The sequence below is a fragment of the Camelus dromedarius genome, chromosome 24 (assembly GCF_036321535.1).
Source record: "Camelus dromedarius isolate mCamDro1 chromosome 24, mCamDro1.pat, whole genome shotgun sequence".
Lineage (NCBI taxonomy): Eukaryota > Metazoa > Chordata > Mammalia > Artiodactyla > Camelidae > Camelus > Camelus dromedarius.
This window is the reverse complement of record NC_087459.1, coordinates 21,304,123-21,323,970: the sequence shown is the minus strand read 5'-3', so window position 1 is coordinate 21,323,970 and position 19,848 is coordinate 21,304,123. Positions and strand designations below refer to the sequence as shown.

The 19,848-nt window shown below is 48.3% G+C and overlaps 2 protein-coding genes across 4 annotated transcripts; one reads left to right on the top strand and one right to left on the bottom strand.

Moving 5' to 3' along the window:
- The first annotated feature begins 5,475 nt into the window (after positions 1 to 5,475).
- Positions 5,476 to 8,805, top strand: DCTPP1 (dCTP pyrophosphatase 1). Its single transcript, XM_010996158.3, has 3 exons — positions 5,476 to 5,634; positions 6,319 to 6,429; positions 8,025 to 8,805. The coding sequence occupies exons 1-3, from the start codon at positions 5,537 to 5,539 to the stop codon at positions 8,323 to 8,325; spliced, it is 510 nt and encodes a 169-aa protein (XP_010994460.1). The 5' UTR covers positions 5,476 to 5,536; the 3' UTR covers positions 8,326 to 8,805.
- A 2,182-nt stretch (positions 8,806 to 10,987) lies between these two features.
- Positions 10,988 to 19,274, bottom strand: ZNF771 (zinc finger protein 771). Of its 3 annotated transcripts, none has more exons than XM_031432904.2 (3): positions 18,979 to 19,274; positions 18,172 to 18,321; positions 10,988 to 12,055 (listed from the first exon to the last, which is right to left on the bottom strand). In XM_031432904.2, exons 2-3 carry the CDS (start codon positions 18,310 to 18,312, stop codon positions 11,243 to 11,245), a joined length of 954 nt encoding a protein of 317 aa, XP_031288764.1. In that variant the 5' UTR covers positions 18,313 to 18,321; positions 18,979 to 19,274; the 3' UTR covers positions 10,988 to 11,242. The 3 variants fall into 3 exon arrangements, with proteins under 3 accessions (XP_031288764.1, XP_031288763.1, XP_031288765.1); XM_031432903.2 differs by lacking the exon at positions 18,979 to 19,274 and adding an exon at positions 18,682 to 18,920; XM_031432905.2 differs by lacking the exon at positions 18,979 to 19,274 and adding an exon at positions 18,444 to 18,659.
- Positions 19,275 to 19,848: the final 574 nt, after the last annotated feature.

The following is a 19,848-nucleotide window of genomic DNA, read 5'->3' as shown; positions in this document are numbered from 1 at the left end:
TTAGTGATAGTTACATAGAAAGTTAGCAAATAAAAAAAAAAGAAGTAGTTGTAAGCTCCAGCCAAAAATAAAACCTTGAAAAATAAAATTTCATCTAACAACAACAAATAATAATAAATAAATTCAGTTGGCTTTTTCCCTGCTCAGAGCTCAAAGCTCTCATAAAACTTTGCATAAAACCCCTGCTCCATCTCATGATACTCAATTCCTCTCTCAATAAACTGTAGCCCATTTGCCTTCCCACAGGCCTTCAAACACATCCAGATCCTTTGTACTCTGTCTGGAACCTTCTGCCTAGCTCGCTCACTCCCAGTCCAAGCGCAGCTTAAATAAAACCGCTCCATAAAAGCCCTCTCTGACCTCAGTCAACACCTGACTACTCTCCAACTCATCGTAGTACTTACTGGCTTCATAGCTTTTATCCTGATCTGAAACTGTCTTGAGGATTTATTAGTTCACTGCACAATTGTCCCTTTCTGCTACTATATAAGCTCCAAGATGGCAGAGAATACTCTGTATCCGAAGCACGTGGAACAGTGTCTGGTTCACAGTCAGTGCTCAGAATATATTGAATCAACGAATCAATGAATGAATGAGTGAGGTACACACTGGGGACCCTAGCACCCCCTGTTTTCACACTTTCCTTGCTCTTGGTGTCTCCTAGTGGTGGAAGTTGGTACCAACAATCTCTCAGGACAAGGCTTTGGAGAAGAAATCTGGCCCTTGGTCCTAGTTGTCCACTTACACAGTTCTCTAACTCGTTTATTTTCTAGCTTGGGATGGGCAGTAGGAAAGGGCAGGAAAATGACTGGATGCTTCCCTGGCCTGGGTCCTCTTAGTTACCCAAGAAAGGATTAGGGGTTGAGAGCAAGGTAGGCATTCAACTATTCCTTGTGGAGGGGCTGGGCAGCAAAATGGAGGTAGCAGGTAGTGGGGGTGACAGACCCCAGGTGGAAGTCAGAACAGAATCACAGGTCCAAAGAGAGGTAAGAAAGATGATGGAGGAAAAGAAAGAGGAAGAAAAGGGAAGGGAGCCAAAGGAAAAAGAGAAAAAGAGCAAATTGAAGGTAGAGGAAGAGAAAGGACAGAGGGCAGAAGGAAAGAGAGTGACAAGGTGACCTCAGCACACATCGAAGCTCATGTAAAGCTGCATCCTCTACTCCCTTGTTGCGGGGGAAGACTCCTTTCACTTGCTGAGGAGCATTGGGGAGTTCTGGTGAGGTCAGACAAGTCTCCTGACCTCTCTGGGTCTCAGTTTCCTCATCTGTAAAATAGGTACAGCCATGCCCACCTATGGCAGGCAAGTCATGGAGAGAATCCCATGAGACATGCTCCTATAAAGTAGTATTTATTAGATCGACTCAAGTACCAGGCCCTGGGAAAACAAAAGCCTGATGCTGCTTCTAGGGGGAGATCTAGAACAGGGACACCAATCACCCCAAAATTAAGGTAAGAACTGGTAAGTACCATGAGCGCTCTAGTGGATGAAGTGCTATATAAAACCAAATTATGGGGGGTGGATATAGCTCAGTGGTAGAGCGCATGCTTAGCATGCATGAGGTCCCAGCCATCTGCCCACCTTATGGGCCTCTGCTACTTTGTTCTCCAGCTTCTGCTGCCTCTTCCACTCCAGGGTTTCCCAAAGAGAAGAGCCTTACTGGAACCAGCTGCACCTGCTTCAGTCTAGTGGGGAAGATGGCCAAACTCTTTTGAGCAGCAGAAGGGCGTGTGTGCATATTCATGTTTGCCTGTCCCAGCCCATCCATTCTATCATTAAACATTCATTAGCGTGTACTGGATAAACATCTTTGGTTTGAAAAGAGTACAGTCCAGACTCTGGGGAATAGACCTATTTATAAAGGGCTAACCACAAATGTGGACCAAAAAACAAGACCAAGTATACTGAGGCCCTGACTAAAGCAGAGAAATCTGGCTGCCAAGATGTATCTGAGGAGAACAAAGGAAACTAACAGGATGTGGGGTGAGGGTTCAGGAAGAGCCTGGGATAAGAAATCCACATGATGGGGCCAATCATAAGTTCATGTCTGTTCCTTCTCCTTCATGAAGGCCTCCCACGCACCCCTACCACCAACTCCATGCTCTGTGCTGGGCTGGAGCTGGGTTTGGTTGGTTTTCAGGGCATGACGCTGTGGAGCTAAGAACTTGGATGTTCCTGCAGGATGCTTTGCAAGAGCTTTACAGCTCAGCCAGGGAACCTCCTAGTTGGGGTGGGCAGGGGCAGTCCGAGAAAGAGTATCTCCTCCTTCCTGTCAGTTTCCAAGGACCATCTGACCTGTGAACTCTACAAGACCTGGAAACCTGACTCTTCGAAAATCAGAGATGCAGAGAACTCCTGAGAAGCTGCTCTTCAAGTGGTGTTTTATATTCCAGTGAGAGTTTGTGTTCTTGCCTGAAGAAGCTTGGCAAACATCAAGGAAGGAGCTAGGGGTGGTACTTGGCTTCTGAAACTTTCAGTACCCAGATCCATAAGGCAGCTCAATGCTGTGAACTTCAGACCTGTATGTCCACCTGCCAGCTGGAAATCATCTAGTTGTTCTAGAGCCATCATGGGCTCAATGTGTCCCAAACTGAATTCATTATCTTTCTTCCTACCCCAACTGCCAGGTTTTTTGTGTCCTCATTTCAGTGAATGGCAAAACTATTCATCCATTTACTCAAGCCAGAAACCGAGGAATTACCCAGGACTCCCTCTTATCTCCCATCTCCAACTTCCATGTTGCCTAATCCAGTAGCAAATTCTGCACTTCATTTTACACAGCAGCTCAGCAGCATCAGCAGCACTCATTCTGGACCACTTTCCTCTCTTAGCCTCCATAACATCACACTCTGCCAATTTTCCTCGTACCTCACCTTTCTCTTCTGCTTAACTGCTAAATGTTGGAGTGCCCCAAATCTTGGTCTTGTCTACCTAGATTCTTGTATAAGTTATTCTTCTCCAATTCCTTGACATTAAATGCTGTTTATTTATTTTATTTTTTAATGGAGGTCCTAGGGATTGAACCCAGGACCTCGTGCATGCTAAGCATGCACTCTACCACTGAGCTATACCCACACTCTAAGTACTGTTTAAATGACTGAGACTACCAAAACTGATTCTCTAGCCCTTATCTCTTCTCTAAACCTTAGGCTCATAAATCCTTCTGCCAACTTGATATGCACCTTCAACTTCCTCTGTCCTAAAACACAGTTCTAATGCTACATGTGTTCAATTTTGCACCTCATCTTCCTCATCCTAGTATGAGTCACCATCCATTCACCAAATTGCTCAACACTGAAAACCTATAAGCCATGCTTGATTCTACCCTTTCTCCCATTTCACTCATTAAAAACCAACAGAGCTTATAGGTCTGTCTCCAAAATAGGCATCCACTTCTCTCCATCTTCACCCACCATCAGCCTGGCCCAAGTCACCAGCATCTCTTTCCTGGACAACAGCCGTAACTCATCTCCCTGCTTCTACTCTTGCCCTCCAACGATTCATTCCTAACACAGCAGCCAGAGGGCTCAAACATACAAAATACAATCACATGGCTCCCCTGCCTAAAATCCTCCAAAGCGTTTCCATAATACTTAGAATAAAAAAATAAAGTAAAATATAAAATAAAATCCATGGTTGATTGATCTGATCTCATCTCTTTTAACTTCTCCAACACCATATCCCACCATTCTCCCCCATCTTCACTATATTCCTGCCACACTGGAATTATTTTTGTCTTTAGAACATGCCAAGCCTTTCCTGCTTTAAGCATTGGTGTTCTCTCTACCTAGAATTCTGTTCCCCTTGATTTTTGCTTAGCTTAAATGTCACTTGCTATGAAAGTGGAGGATTAGGAGGTACAAACTATCAGGTATAAAATAAGCTACAAGGAGGGTGAGAGTATAGCTCAAGTGGTAGAGTGCTTGCTTAGCATGCATGAGGTCTTGGGTTCAATCCCCAGTAACTCCTCTAAAAACAAATAAACCTAGTTACCTTCCCCAACCAAAATAAAATAATTAAATAATAAATAAAACATAAAGCTAAAAAAAAAAAAAGCTACAAGGATGTATTTTACAACATGCAGAATATAGCCAATATTTTATAACTACAAATGGAGTATAACCTTTAAAAATTGTGAATTATTTTATTGTATACCTGTAACATATAATATTGTACCTCAAGTATGCGTCACTTTAAAAAATATGATATTATAAAATAAATTCAGAAATTAAAAAAAGAAAACAAAAGAAAAAAATGTCACTTGCTCAAAGACAAGTAACAGAAAACTAACTAAAAATCGTATGACCAATAAAGGGATTTATTATTTTACATAATCAGAGTCCTAAATCAGGGCACCTCTGGAACTTGTAAAAATAATGGATAGGTCCTTTCTATCTTGCTGTCTACCAGTCTCAGCTTGTGGGCTAGCTCTCATCACAATCTGATCCTCACATACCAACATCTAAAGGCAGAAACATCCTGTGACTTTTTGAAAAAAAGAACTAAGAAACTTTCCAAGAAGTCTCCAACAGATTTCTTCTAACTTCTTATTGTCAAGAACTGGGCCACATGTTCACGGATAAAACTGATCAATGGCCAGGATAATGGGGGTCACATGATCAATCAAGTAGAGGAAAGTGGACCCTAGAACAGCATCATGGTTCTGCCAAGAATAGAGGAGGGGAAAGGGCAGTTGAGTAGGTAACCAGCAGTGCTTACTTACCCCATCTTCTCTGGATCATGTAGTCTAAAGCTGCCCCCACTTTTCATAGTATTTAAATATTGTAGATTGAAAAATCTTTTTCATAGTACTTTATCACCATTTGAGACAACATAGGGATTAACACAGACTCTGAAGCCAAACTGCCTGAATTTGAAACCTGGCTACCACTTTACTAGCTATTGAGTTAGATTACTCCATCTCTCAGTTTCCTTATCTGTAAAGTGAGGATGATGATTACCTCAGAGGGTTGTTGTGAGGACTGAATGAGTTGTGTGAGGATTAAGTATGTAAAGTGCTTGAAACAGCTACTTTAGTTCTAGGTCATTCCTAAGGCCCAGCTGTATTCTAGAGACATTCCTCTATCCTCTTAGTAAATTCCCCTTTCTTGTTTAAACGCTTCGTTTCTGGGGTTCTCCACGGGGCTCCCCGCGGGGCTCCCCGCCCAGTCATTTTGCTTTGGCGCCATCTGGCGTCCAAAAGGGAAGTGATGCGCCTGCGCTCTTTCGCCCACTGCCTGCCCTTTTGTCTCTTCCCCTGCTAGAATCTGGTACATATACCTTTAAGACGCTCGGTCCAGACTCAAGAATTCAGGGGCCAGAGCCTAGGAACGCAGGCCTGAAGTTCTCTTAGGTTGGTCCAGGCCCGGTAAGGGGCAGGCTGTAGTAAACTCCACGTAAATAATTGGTCTTTCCTTCGGCTCCGCCCCCATGAAGCAATCGTGAATGCTTGTGATTGGTCAGGGGCTCCGGAGGCGGGGGCTCTGAGCTTGGACCCAGGTTCTCCCAGACAGTCCCGACTGCTGTGTGGTGGGCAGCATGTCAGCTTGTGGGGAGAGGCGTGGGGACACGGAGGGAGAGGGCACTGCTTCCGCCGGCCCCTTCAGCTTCAGTTCTGAGCCCACGCTGGAGGACATGTAAGCCGTCCTTGCCCCGTCTGGGCTGGGGAGATCGCCCCCTTTCTCCCTCCTACTGGGGAGGGTCCTTCCACGTGGTCGGGAAGAAAGCTAGCAGCTGTGCTGGGGTCTCAGCTCTGCTCCCTGACCTCGGGCAAGGCTTCTAACCTCCTCATCTGCAAAATGGGATTAACAGTGCACACCTGAGGCGGGGGAATACCGGAGTCCAATGCTGCTTCTGCCTTGCCTCTGCCCTCCAGGAACGAGACGAAGGATGGGGGCAAATGTAGTGCTAAGAGGTGGGAGACATTTACTGCTGGAGGAAATCAAGGAGGGCTTCTTAGGGGAAGTGTCTTGGTTCTGCATTCTGTAAAATCAATACGCTTTAGATATGCAGAGATAGGGATATTCTAGGTGGAGGAAACTGCAGAAGCCCCAGCAGGAGGTGGAATAACGGAAAAGAAGGTATTGCTAGATTTCGATAGTTTAGGGTCTGTGTAAGGGCGCACCCATTTTATAGATAAGGAAACCAAGTCCCCTAAAGACAACTGACTTGCTTAGGCCATCCAAGGAATTAGTTGCAGAATCCTCTCTGCTACCCATGTCCCCATTACATATCACTGAGGTACCTGCCTGGGTTCTGCATCTTCTGCCCTACCCCCTAACCTTGGGACCTGGACTTCCACCCTTTTCCTCCTCTTCTAGCCGCCGCCTCCATGCTGAGTTTGCTGCTGAACGAGACTGGGACCAGTTCCATCAGCCTCGGAACCTCCTCCTGGCCTTGGTGGGGGAAGTAGGGGAGCTGGCGGAGCTTTTGTGAGTAGATGAAAGACTTCCTGGAAGAGTCTGTCTGTTGGGGAGGATTTATTTGACCATCAAATATCCATGGATGCAATTTCCCCTCCTCACTATCAAGTTCTGTGTCTGGTTGCTGGGGATACAGAGATGGCTAATGGGTCCCTGCCCGCTAGGGCTGCCCAGGCTCCTGGGAAAATTGTGAAAACAGCAAGGCAGATCCAGGTCTAAGGAGAGGTGTTGGAACCTTCCTTTACCTCTGCCTCTGGGTTGGAAAGGATTCTGTAGAAGACCTGCCTATGGCATTTCAGACAGGGGGAACTACATTTGCAAAGGTAGTGAGGTAGGAAGGGGCAAGTTAAATTAAGGGAGAATTTAAGATTCCTTCAGTGTAAGTTTTTCGAGGAAGGGCAAGGATTGTGTATGTTTTGTTCTCTGGTCCATCCGAAGTGCCTGGCACACAATGGGCACTCAATATATATCTGCTGTAGCTGTGGAGGAGAGCAGTAGGTTGGAACACAGAATCAGGATTGGGAAGTAATAGAGTTTAGACTGAAGACCTAACCAGATTTGAGTGGTAGAAATATCACTATGTCTTCAGGGTGGATTGGATCACCAAGAGCATTGAGCCAGGGGAGACCAGTGAGGAGGCTGGTGTACATCAGGCAAAAGGTGGTGAGGCCTAAGCTGGGCAGTCACTGTTGGGTGGAGAAATGAGGGCACAAATGTCTGTGAGGGCAAGCCATCCGTTCATTACAGATTCGGGAGCATCATGTGTGTGCTAGGTCTTCTAGGATCGAGATACGGCCTTGAACAAGACAGACACAGTTCCTACATCACAGTGCAAGGGAACTGACAATAAATAATCAAACCAATTTTAAAAGATATGGACTGGTGACAAATTCTATGTGGAAAATAACACAAGGTGATGAGAAAGAAAATAACAGAGGGAGAAGGCTTTTCTGGGGACGTGACATCTGAGCTGAGACCTGAGTAGCAGCCAGCCACGGGAAGGATGGGGGGAAGAGCATTCAAGGCAGAGGTAACAGTAAGTGCAAAGGCCCTGTGACAGTTTGGCCTCTCTGCAAGACAGAAAGGGCCAGAGTGGCTTTAGGTGGGGAGTCAAAGGGAGATTGGTGGACAATGACATTGGAAGAGGCAGGAGTCAATTCTTGTAGGACCTAGAGGGCATGGTAGGAGTTTGGATTTTATTCCAAGCACAGTTGAGGGAGTTTTAAGCAGCGAAGGGACAAAATGTAATTTGTGCTTTTAAAAGATGGCACAGGGCAAGAGGCATGAGGATGTTAGAAGGCTTCCTCAGAGGTCCGGGTCTGAGGTTTAGTCTAGGGCTCCGGCAGGGGGTGGGGAGCAGAACTGGGTCGCAGTAAGTGGTATGTTCTCATGGCTACTTGGCTCAGGTTGGGAACACAGAGGTCTGGGTGAGTCATCTGTTGGGGCCCGTGAAGAGTCAGAGCCCAGATGAGTTGAGTTGTACTTGGAGGAATTTCCCAGGAGGTGGGAGTTTACTGCTGCAAGGACTAGGGTGCACCTAAGAGAGGTGGACCCATTGTCCTGGCTACCATCTATGCATGTGCGCCTATGTGTTCTCTCCCCAGTCAGTGGAAGCCCGATGAGGAGCCTGGCCCCCAAGCCTGGTCCCCCAGGGAACGAGCAGCCCTTCAAGAGGAGCTTAGTGATGTCCTCATCTACCTGGTAGCATTAGCAGCCCGCTGCCATGTAGACCTGCCCCAAGCAGTGCTCTCCAAGATGGACACCAACCGGCGACGCTACCCAGCACATCTGTCCCGCGGCTCCGCCCGCAAGTATACAGACTTGCCCCACGAGGCCACCTCTGAAGACCAGGCTGTGAGGCCTGCAGACCTTGCCTGTGAGTCCGCAGGTCAGGCCCCAACCTAGAGACGTAGGCACAGAACCTCTGACTCAGCACGGCATCTGAGGAGCAGAGGGTGCCCTGGCCATGGAACTTCATTCTAGACCTTTCCTAGCAGACCATGGGCTTGGGGGCTACACTTCTTGAGGTCTGAGGCCCAAGAACTTCCAGAAGATAACCTCCTGATTATTTTCTTTCTCAGTACAAGTTTTGGTTAGCAACTTCTGGATTCTTCCTGGAGCAGCCGGGGAGTCTCTGTCTCAGCACAGGCTGTGGAGGGACAGCAGGGAGGCCTCTGAGGGAGGCCAGCTCCCACGATTCTCTGTTGTAACTCCCTCCTGCAGAGCAGAGAGACCTGATTTCCAGTAAGGTCCCTGTCTGATCTCATGCAAGTCTCTTCCCTTTCTCTAAACAAGATTGGAGACCATATGTAGTGCTGGTTAAGAGCCCAGATTCTGGAGCCATCTTTGATAGTGGTTCATGTTCATTATATTACTTCATCTTTCTGTGTCTCTGTTTCCTCATTTAAAATGAAAAGAATGGGCCGCTCTCCCTTCTGAGAGGGATCGCACTCTTGTCTATGGAGTGTGTAACTACTTTTACTTTAAACTAGACACCCTACCCCCACACCTCGTGGCCTCTCTCTTGCCTTCTGTAACAGCCTGCACTCTATCCATGGAGTATGTATCTCTCTGAATAAATCTACCTTTACTCAAACAAAAACAAAAAAGAAAAGGAAAGAGTGGTATCTACTTGATAGGGCTGTCAGATTTAAGCGAGTTACTGTAAGTAGAGTGCTTAGGCCAGTGCCTGGCACATACTAGGTATTTCCTAAGTGTGCAGTTGTTCTTATGTTTGCTTTTCAACTCAAAACTTTCAGGAGGCCAGAGCAGGAAATATCAACAGTTAGGGCAGGCCCCAGCCTTGTCCATCAAGACCCCAGCCCTGTGAGACCCCTCTGTCCCTCTCCCTTGGCTCCCAGCACAAATCAAGATCAGGTCCACCTGGTCTGGAGCAGAACAGGGCTTCCTCTCTCCGGGGCTTGAGCCCCTTGCCCCCTCTCCTGCCCTCCCAAGGTCAATTTCTTGTTCCACTTCTACACCTAAAGAAAAGTGTTGTGTGACCTCAGACGTATCTCCTTTACTGAGATACCCATGGCCTGCCTCCTTCACAGGGTAGGGTAACGCAGGGAAGACCATTAAACTACTTTTGCTTCCCCTCTGAGCCTGTTTCCACATCAGTAAAATGAAGCACTTCCCTGTTACTGGCCTCATTCCTCTTATTAATGACCTCACTCTCTCTTAACCAGTGACCTCTCTTATTTCCCAGGTAAAAAAAGATCCATCAGATTGGAACTGCTTTAGCTTTATGTTCCCAAACCCTCCTTTCCTCTCCCTACCAGTGATAGGAGGAGCCTTATCTTATTGATCTCTTATTTAATCCTGTCTCCTTGATCAATTATCTCATCTCCTTTCTATATAATCACTTTCTTTCCATTAGCCCTTCCCACCAGCACGTGAGCCTCTTCCCTATTGACAAACAAAACCAGCAGAACTCCAGCTCCTTCCCTCATGCTTTTCATGCCCAAACTTCTTGAAAAGGGTCGTCTACACTGATCCATTCTGCTTACTCGTTATCCCATTTATACCCTAATCCACTCAAAGCTGGCTTTCACCCCAACCCCTCCACTAAAACTGTCTACACCACTTTCTCCGAATTCATACACACACAGTGGACACCAGAGCATCAGTTGACTGAGCTGTTTTCCTCCGTGAAACACTTTCCTCTAGATTTCCCAGACACTTCTGGTTTTCTTTCTACCGCTGGCTGTTCTTTCACAGACTCAAGTTCTCAAGGACCCCCTTCTGAACGTGGTGCCATGCCCTCCAGACCTAATATCCCCAAGCTGCTATTTCCCATCACCTCCCTGACCCCTCCACATTTAATCTCACTCAACATGTCCAGATAAGGGTGTAACAATTGCTGCCACTTCAAGTCCTGTCCTGCTCCTCATCCTGTGCCATCTCAGGGACACTACCTGCAGTCCCCCAAGCTAAGAAATGAAGTCAGCCCCATTCCTCCATTCCCTTATCCCCACAGCCACTTTAACTCCTTTGAATTCTAGCTCCTTAAAAATATGCCAGATCCACCCCTCCCCTCTAATCTCTCAAGGCTTCTTTGCGGCCTTGGAACCTTCAACTGGCTTCCAAGTTCCCTAGTGGTCTCTCCTGCCAACCTCCTTGCTTTCTGTCCCTACATTCCACCCCAGGGGACATCTGCAAGCTCTAACAAGTCTGGCATGCAGTTTCAGGGGCTCTCCATATTTCCCCAACCCCAAAATGCTCTTAAGACCAGCTTAAATATCACCTCTGAGAAGAGCTTCTCTAGTGCTATGAAGACTACTTCTTCACTAGACTGAATTCTGTGATGTTCATGCCGCTCGCCAAAGCTCTGCAGAATACAGTGCTTGTTGATCACGCATATGCTAAACTTATGGACCCTTCCAGATCTGAGGTTTTGAGGACATAGCCAAGGGCCAAGTGCGGGATGACTCCACCACACGCAGAAACGCAGTTCCAGAAACCCTTTGGGGCTTATAGCCCTAGTTGGCTCCACGACAGTTAACCTAAGCCTGAAGAAACCTTCAACTTTCCTCCTGTCCCCACTCACCTCATTCACAGGCACGGGTAGGGTGAGGATATAATATTTTATTCACTAACACGGACGGAGGGGATGGAATGAGGGGGAGGTGGGCACGGTTTCCAGGAACCTCGGCGGGGGATTCTCTCTGTCTCCCAGTTCCAGGGCAGCCAAGACTGCCATCCCACCCGATCCCAGTCCCGGGTGGCGGGATGAGGAGGAGTCGTCCACGCTAACGCATCCCAGGCCTGGGTCCCAGTATGTCCCTCCCCAACCAGACCCCGCGGCGACAAGAACGGCGGCTCAGTTGCCCTCACAATCTGGGCAGCGTTCAGTGGCAGTGGCGGCTGTAGCGCCAGGGGGAAGCTTGAAGTCCCGGCCGCAGCCCGCGCAGATATACAGACGGCGCCGCATGTGCGCGCGACGGTGGCGGATGAAGTGCGAGCTGAGCCGGAAGCGGCGGCCGCACTCGGCGCACGGGTAGGGGCGCTCGCCCGTGTGCGTGCGCGCATGCTCCGCCAGGTTGGAGCGGTGGCCGAAGCGGCGGCCGCACACGGCGCAGCGGTGCGGCTTCTCGCCTGTGTGCACGCGCCGGTGCTTGGCTAGCGCCGAGCTCTGCGCGAAGCGCGTGCCGCAGTCAGCACATGCGTACGGCCGCTCGCCCGTGTGCGTGCGTCGGTGGCGCGCCAGGCACGAACTGCCGCCGAAGGCGCGTCCGCAGTCCGGGCACGCGTACGGCTTCTCGCCCGTGTGCACGCGCAAGTGCTGTGCGTAGTTGGAGCTCTGCGCGAAACGGCGGCCGCAGTGCGCGCATGCGTACGGCTTCTCGCCAGTGTGGCGCCGCCGGTGCTGCCGCAGGTTCGAGGCGGCCGAGAAGCGCTTGTCGCACTCCGGGCACTCGTAGGGCCGCTCGCCTGTGTGCGTGCGGCCGTGTTTGGTCAGCGCCGACTTCTGCGAGAAGCGCCGGCCGCACTCGGTGCACGCGAAGGGCCGCTCGCCCGTGTGCGTGCGTGCGTGCTTGGCCAGCGTTGAGCGGCGCGCAAAGGCGCGGCCGCAGTCCGGGCACGCGTGTGGGCGCGCCGGGTCGGCCGACGGCGCTGGCGCCTCGCTCGGGACCTGCGGGGAGAGGGGCGACAGGTCAGCCCTGACCGAGAGGCCTGGGAGCCAGAAACGTGGGGCTCCGCAAGCTGCAACCTCTCCGTCCCCGTTTGTAAAGTAGGAAATGCCACGGTGCCTGCCTCTTAGGACGGTTGTGCGCGTTAAATGAGATTATCCATTAACGCACATCACAATGCTTAGTGTCATTCTAGCTGTTCTTTATTAATACAGTATTTATTGAGCGCGTACAATGTGCCAGACTCTGTTCTAGACATTGGGGATTCAGCATTAAATTAAAAAAAAAATTCCAGCTTTCAGTGAGAATGGACAGGAGTGCTTGTATTGGGAGGATGCTGCAAATTTAAATAGGGTTGTTAAGAAACCTTACTGGTGTCACAAGAGCAAAGACCTAAAGGAGGTAAAAGAGCAAGCTACTGCGGGAACAGCAAGGCCCTGAGGCAGGAGTTTTTCTGTTCCAGGAATAACAAGAAGTGCCTAGGGCAGAATGCAGGAGGGTGAGTGGTCCTGGGGTGGGGGGATATTTCAGCATAGGGCCTTGAATGTGAATGAGATGAGGAACCATTAGAAGAGATGTTAGATGGTTTTGAGCAAGGACACAAACAGATCAGACTCATATTTTTAAAAGTTCCACAGAATGAAGGACGGGAGAGGGTAGGAACCCAGTGAGGAGGCTACTATACTGCAGTCAAGAGAAGATGGTGGCTCGGACCCAGGTGACATAGGTGGAAACTGAAGGTGGTCTGCTTCTGGATATATTTTGCAGTTTGAAGCCACAAATTTGATAATAGATTAAGAGATGTAAAGAAAAAGGGGTTGAAATGACTCCAAATTTTTTGAGCTTATTAGCAACTGCAAAGGTGGAGTTGCTGTCTACAGAGATGAGGATGGTGGGAGGACCAGGTTTGATCTGTTTCTGATCTTATCTCCAATTTTCCTCACCACATCTGGAGCTCAGAAGAGAGGCCCAGGCTGGAGATGTTAACTGGGAAGACATCAGCCTGTAGATGGTTTTTAAAGTCATGAGACTGGATGAGATTACTCAAGGAATAGGCAGAGAGAACTTGGGGCAGCAAGATGAGGAGCAGCCAGCCAAGGAGACTGAGCAGAAGCAGCCAGTGAGGTAAGAGAGCCAGGAGAGCATGGTGTCTTAGAAGCCAGGCCAGGATCAAGTCCAGGCTCAAGAGCAAGCACCTATCATTTTTTAAAGCTGTGAAAAAGGCAGCAAGGGTAAAACCTAAATATTAATCTGAGGCGTGAAATGAAAAAATATGAAAATGTGCCAGTTTCATAAGGTCTGGGCCTCTAGAGATAAAATCAGAAGAAGAAATGCTTTGTAAGAAGCAGATGAAGGGAAAACGGTTTGTACTAACAGTAGAGTGAAGTGGAATATTGAGGGCACATTGCTTCCTTCTTAGTAAAGAGAAGGCTCATCCTAGAGTTGCTGAGTCTAACGTGGGCCAAGCAATCGCAATCAGGTATATATTGACTAGTGACCAAGTGAAAAACCGGGCACATATTAAGGACAAGACAGTGTTAGCTTCTTTCTCCTCATATTCCATCTCCACTGAGTAATTATCACTGTTCTCTTATAGACAAGAGAACAAGTTAAGACAGAGTAAGGGACAACTAGGGAGTGGTAAGAACTTTTCTTTCTAAAGTTGCAAGGATGGGCCTTCAAGATCCATTGTAAAAAGACAGCAGCTTTCTGGTAACCAACTCAGAAATTTGAAAACTAGGCAGTTTGGAAAATGAGTGACCAGTCAAGGGAACTCTGATTTACACAGTGTACATAATGCTAATGGTGATAACAGCATTACACTGTAAAGCTTTGACAATGCTGTTTTATGTACATTATTGTATTAAATCTTCCTGCCACCCCTTTGAATCAGGTGTTATCTTTTGGTAATTGAGAAAACTGAGCTCAGAGAGATTAAATTCACTTAGCCAGTCGGAGTCAGGACCCACTTTAACATTCTCACCCTTAGCAGTCGGCTACATTGCTTCCCGGCACTTGCTTGCCAAGATATGACAGAGGCTGGACTCCAGGTGCCTGGCGCTCTCCAGGAGGGATTCAAGGTTAAAATATAACTTGATACTTTAAATCGAGAAACTCCCCACAGCAGAGTTGGCACAGTCTGAATTCAAGGTCACACTTTCAGTCTTGCCCTGGTTTTGACATCTATTGGGTTTATTTTGAGTTGACCAGCCTGAGAACTTCCTCATGCTGTGTTCACTGACTTGGGGAAAAAGAGATTCTTCACACAAGTACCCTTGGTATCTCCAGCTCCAGGAGGGGCGCCACTTCCTTCTGCAAGGAAGAATCTTGGTAAGAGGGGCTGAGTCTAGCTCATTAAGACCCCAGGCAAGTTCCTCCCTTCCCCTGCCTCAGTGAACCAAGGAAGGCTAGGCTAGGTGAGACAGAAATTTCCCGACTTGAGGTATGCACTTAACAGAATGCAAAAGGATTCTAAGGGTTATGTAGGCAAACATTTATCTTACTATAATCATTATTTTCACAGGTATTAGGAGAACAATGGATCACAAAACCAAGAATTTCATCAATATTGTTATTCAGATGAAGGTAAATTTATTTAACAAAACAATGTGAATCTATCTGAAGAAGAGCAGTGAATGAAAGAGCACAACAGGTGAGCCATATATATGTGACTGAAGCTCAGCAAATACCAGACTTAAATTCTACTGCTGTTAGATTTGAAAATGAGAATAAAGGGTATTTGCACTGTAACAAGAGGGTACCATGGGGATACAATGCAGTACAGTAATATGATAATCCAGGTATTTAAAGTTAGTGGTTTTGTCTTTCTGCTTTAGTTTTTTTTTTTTTTTAAACCAGGGCAAACATCGCAGTTTCCTCCTCAGCCATTACTTTTCTAATAATAATAACACTCCCATTTATTGCACACTGTGTGCCAGGAATGATGCTAAGTGCTTTTCACCTATGTCCTTTTTTTAAATTCTCACAACTCTTTGGGTTAGGTATCATTAGCTTCATTTTAAAATAAGGATATAAGACTTAGAAGTGACTACCAAGGCCCTACAGTTAATCAGTCAGCACAGCCAGGGTTTGAACGGAAATTCTCTCATTGTCCAAAACACCTCTTCTCTCAGCCATGATGCAGTTCTAGCTCACTGACAAGTTTGAGGTCACCTACACAGCTTGTCTCCCTCCCCTGGACTCTTATAGCTGCCAGAATCTCCTTTCTCTTGGGTACAAAATATAAAATACGATCTCCTCCTCTGCTCATTGCTACAGGAAGTGTGGTCCACAGACCAGCAGCATCAGTATCACAGGGAACTTGTTAAAAATGCAGAATCTCAAGTTCCACCCCAGACCTACTGAATCACAGTCTTCATTTTAACAAGATCCCTGGGTGATACGTATGCATGCTAAAAATGAATAAACCTCATCTAGAAGAGAGACAAGCTACTCCTGGAGAAAGCAGGTGGGAACTCGAAGAGGGTATTAGGCTGAGAAGGCTGAAAGACCCTGTGGGCAGTCTTAGAGGTGAGAAAGGTCAGGTGTGTTTGAAGCTGGGGGCATGGGATGGGTGCTGAGTGATGAGAGATGAAGCCAGGACATGAGGTCAGATGGTGAAGAGCTTTGAATGCCAGGCGTGGGAGCTGAGGGAAACAGAAAACCACTCAAAGGTTCAGTTTTAAGCAGGGAGAGACAGAACTGGATGTACATAGAGCCCTCTGAGAAAATCTTTATGCAAATGAGAAATTCATTAAAGATAGCTGGGATTTTGATAGGCAGTGAGCGAATACTCTGACCCCTGGGTACAGCATAATTAAGGCCTGTTCTGGATATGAGCAGCCATGGGACTGGGTGACAGCTAAGAGCCACAGAATGCCAACACTAGGAGCTTTCAAGATCACTATTTCATAGAAACCAAGACTCAGGGAGACCACACAGCAAGTTGTTGAGCTACCCTGTGGGCACATCTTCAGGGGATGTGTGTGTGTGTAACTCTCACTCCCAGCCCCCTCCTCCAAATCCAGTCACCCATGTGATACTTAGACTGGATTTCAAGGATCTTACTTTCATTATCTCATTTTATAGATAAGAAAGCAGGTCAAGGCAAAGCTGGTTAGGATTTGAACCAATGATTTTAACAGCTATGTGATACCATTTAGAGTCTAGCCCTACAGCCCTTTCATGACTAGCCATGCTCACTAGCTCCAGCCAGTCCAATCATGGTTCCCATTAATCCCCTTCTTTCCATCTTCTCTAGCCTGCTGCCACTACCTTAGAGCAGGCTACAGCTTTACCCCTGGTCTCCCCATAGCAGCAAATGAGTCTTCTAAATAGAAAATCTGATCATGTCTCTCTGATTTGAGACTTCTGATGGCACCGCGTAACCTAACAGAGTCTGTCCAAATTCCTTTGCTGTCTTTCAATCCTTTCACTCTCTGGCCCTGCCTACTTCTTTGGCCTTATCTTCTCTGAGCATTTGCTTTTGCTGTTTCCTCATCCTGGAATGCCCTTCCTCCTTCCCCATTTGCCCAATTCCCACTAAGTTTTCAAGGACCATGTCAAAGTCATTCCCACTGCCTTGGGTTATTTGCCCTCAATCTTCTGTCTAGGCCTCCATGTTGGTTTCCCTGTTCACTCCCAGCCCCAGGATTCAGCCTAGAAAGGCTTTGATAAAATGAGTTCAAAAATCTTCAGAAGGATGACCCAGCCCAAGGTCCTAAGTTTTAGAATAGAAGGCATAATAATAGCAGCAAATACTTATTTAGTGTTTATTATGTGTCAGACACAGTTCTAACTCTTCACATGTACTAACTCTTTTAATCCTCCCAGCCCCAAAAAGTAGATGCAGTTATGAGTTCCCTTTTACAAACAAGAAAACTGAGGCACAAAGAGGTTAAGCTTGCCTAAGTTCACACAGCTGGTAACTGATGGAGTTGAAAGTCCACCCTAAGCTCTGAGGTCTGAGTTCTTAACTTACAGACCAGAACTGGAGATCAGGGGATCCACAGGGCCAGAAGAGGCAGGCTGAGCTAGGATGATGGGCCAAAGAGGCCTGAGAAAAACAGAACTAAGTAGTTATTTTGACTGAAATAGGAGGCCACGGCAGCCAGCCCCCTCCCCCAGGGCCCACCACACCCACTAGGGGGCAGCAGAACTTTCTTTTCCTGGGAACTGGCCCCTGTGCAGGAAGAAATCAGGGAGTCTGAGCCCAGAAACCTGGCCCAGGAGGAGCCCTCCAGGTGGCCTCAGGGCTGCTGCGACTGGGTGTGGGAGTCCTGTAGGGTTCGGGGAAGTAGAAAATATACCCAGTGGCACTTAGGTCTCGAATGGGGAAATCTAACTTATATTTTGATCTCCTTAAAACTCCTCTCAAAACCTTCAGCACCCTCGGGATAAAACCGAAATGCCCTACCTGGCCTGCCAACCACCCTACTCTCATTCATGCCACAGCATGACTGAACCACCTGCCCCCATTTCTTCCGGTGCCCCACTCACTCCCCTGAGCCACAGGAAGGGCCATTCCTCCTGTCTGGAATAGCCACCCCCTTCAGCGCTCAGACTATCCCTGGTCTCAAATAAGCCATCCCTTCACTAACTTTGAAACCTTTGGGCTAGTCACCAAACTGTCCAGTTTACTGGGCCTCAGTTTCCTTACCTGTAAAGTGGAACAAATACTGCTTAGAATAGTGTCTGACGCATATGTAAATACTACCAAGAGTCAGTTGTTAACTGTTGCTGTTACCTCATCTGACCTCCCTCACAGCCCTAAGTCTGCAGTAAGTTCCCATCTCTGGGTTTCCACACCCCCCTGCACCCATCACACAGGATTGAAAGCTGTGTGATTACTTGTTAGTCTAACCCCATTAGACATCAAGCTCCATGGGGAACTGAGGATAGCGTTTACTCTCCAGCACCCAGCACAGAGCCTGGCACAATAGGCGTGACATCTGTATGATGGCAGCATGGGCAGTGGGACAGAAGGATGGGTGGCCAACCCTGAGATACTAGGTCTGAGAGTCGGGGAAAGTAGGGGCATCCATGGCTTCTGTCTGAGGGAGAGGCTGGACCTGCCCCAGGTTAGGGGCAATGGGACCCCAGGACGCGGGACACGTACCTCCTTGTTGTCCATAGGGATCTTGAGTTTCACTACTTCATACTTCTCCTCACCCTCATCCTCCTCACCCTTCACCAGCAGCACCATCTCCTCTTGCATCTCTTCCTCCTCCTCCTCCTCTGTCTGCTGTTCGCCCGGCATCTTGGTGTCCTGGGGCAAGGAGCCGGGTCAGAAGACCCGCCCCCCACCATGGCCCTGGCCCACACAAGGCGGTGCAGCCGTGGCTTCTCCTTCTCCCAACTAGACCAGGTCTCTGGGTCTGATCCTCTTACCGCTATCCCAGCCCGGCCCTAGGCCCCATCCTTGCCCCGGGACCAGCTTGGAAGTCACTCGTTCACCCCACTCATCCCGGCATTCAAGGCCCTGAAACAGTTCGAATCTCCAGCCCCAATGAGTCGCCACCCTCCCCGCGCTGAGTCACTCCCCGGAGCCTGGTCGGGCGGCCCGGAGCTCCAGGGCACGGGCTGGAGGCGGGATCGGGGCGGAGACCCTGGTGGAGTGCGCACTCACCAGCCGCAGGTTCCGCGCTCGCGCTGCCCCAGGCCAGGGCGCCGGGCGGTTGGGCACTCTCCGAGGCCGCGAGTCTGGGGGCGGGGCGGGGCGGGGCCTCGGTGACGATCGGTCATTGGTCCGAACACCTAACCCCGCCCCCGAGGGGAGGGTCTTAGAGGACCCAGGCGTCCGGCCCTAACCGGCCCGGGAGTGTGGCGAGACCAGACCCAAAGGCTTCCGCTGTTCCCCGACTCCCGAGGGCCCTGGGCTGCCCCAGTGGGCGTTCAAGGTTCTTATAGCCCGGTTGTGACCTACCTTCAGGCCTCGTCTCCTGTGGACGGCTCGAAGGTCTCCGCTGCGGCCAAGCGTGTCCGCTCCGCCCGAAATAGGCCACGTGCGCTCACGCCCCAGCCTGGGCCTCTCGCTGGCGCCCCGCCTGGAGGGCGGACCCTGTTGCCTCCTCACCTCTTCCCTTCGCTCTTTTTGCCTCTTCTCACATCTTTTCTCCTTTCCCGGCGTCGTCTTCCCGGTCTCCTGGTCTCTGGGATACCTTGCTCTTTGAATACCTACTTACCATATCAACAGCCATCCAAGCTACCGCTGGCATGTATTGTGTATAGCCTCCTATGCTAAGCGTTATGCTAAGCGTTTTACACACCTGATCTCTTGATCCGCATAAATGTGAATGTATTTCACAGATGAACTGATTGACGTTCAGGGGAGTAAATTGATTTGCCTAAACTACACAGTAGGTGTAGGTGTAAAATTATAACCCACGGACCAAATCCAGTCCACGGAAGTATCTTGTTTGGCCCTCAGGGTATTTTTACTTATAAAAACTAACTTCAAGAAGAAAAAAAAAAGGTCTTTTACTAATTTTGATTTCAACATTGAAAAATTGGGATATTTCATATAAAGTTCTGTATTTTCTCACTTCTCTTGAAAAAGATATCTAAGTCTCCCATTTTATGAATGGGGCAACCAAGATTACGACGTGATGAAAGAAAAAAGAATACTCAGTAAGTGCTTACAATCCGTAATTGTCTCTTTACAACAGCCCTGTGGGGATCAATATTATCTTTCTTTGACAAATAAGGGAACTAAAAGCTTAGAGAACTTGAAGTAGTTTGCTCAAAGTCACATAGCTTGTATGTAGCAAATTCCAAAGCTCATGCTCTTGCACCA

Excerpts from the sequence above, each read along its gene's own strand:
- ZNF771 (XM_031432904.2), bottom strand. The coding sequence starts at position 18,312 with ATGCCGGGCGAACAGCAGACAGAGGAGGAGGAGGAGGAAGAGATGCAA. Across the intron at positions 12,056-18,171 it reads TCCCTATGGACAACAAGGAG|GTCCCGAGCGAGGCGCCAGC; the intron begins GTACGTGTCCCG and ends CTCTCCCCGCAG.
- DCTPP1 (XM_010996158.3), top strand. The coding sequence starts at position 5,537 with ATGTCAGCTTGTGGGGAGAGGCGTGGGGACACGGAGGGAGAGGGCACT. Across the intron at positions 5,635-6,318 it reads GAGCCCACGCTGGAGGACAT|CCGCCGCCTCCATGCTGAGT; the intron begins GTAAGCCGTCCT and ends CTCCTCTTCTAG. Across the intron at positions 6,430-8,024 it reads GGGGAGCTGGCGGAGCTTTT|TCAGTGGAAGCCCGATGAGG; the intron begins GTGAGTAGATGA and ends TTCTCTCCCCAG.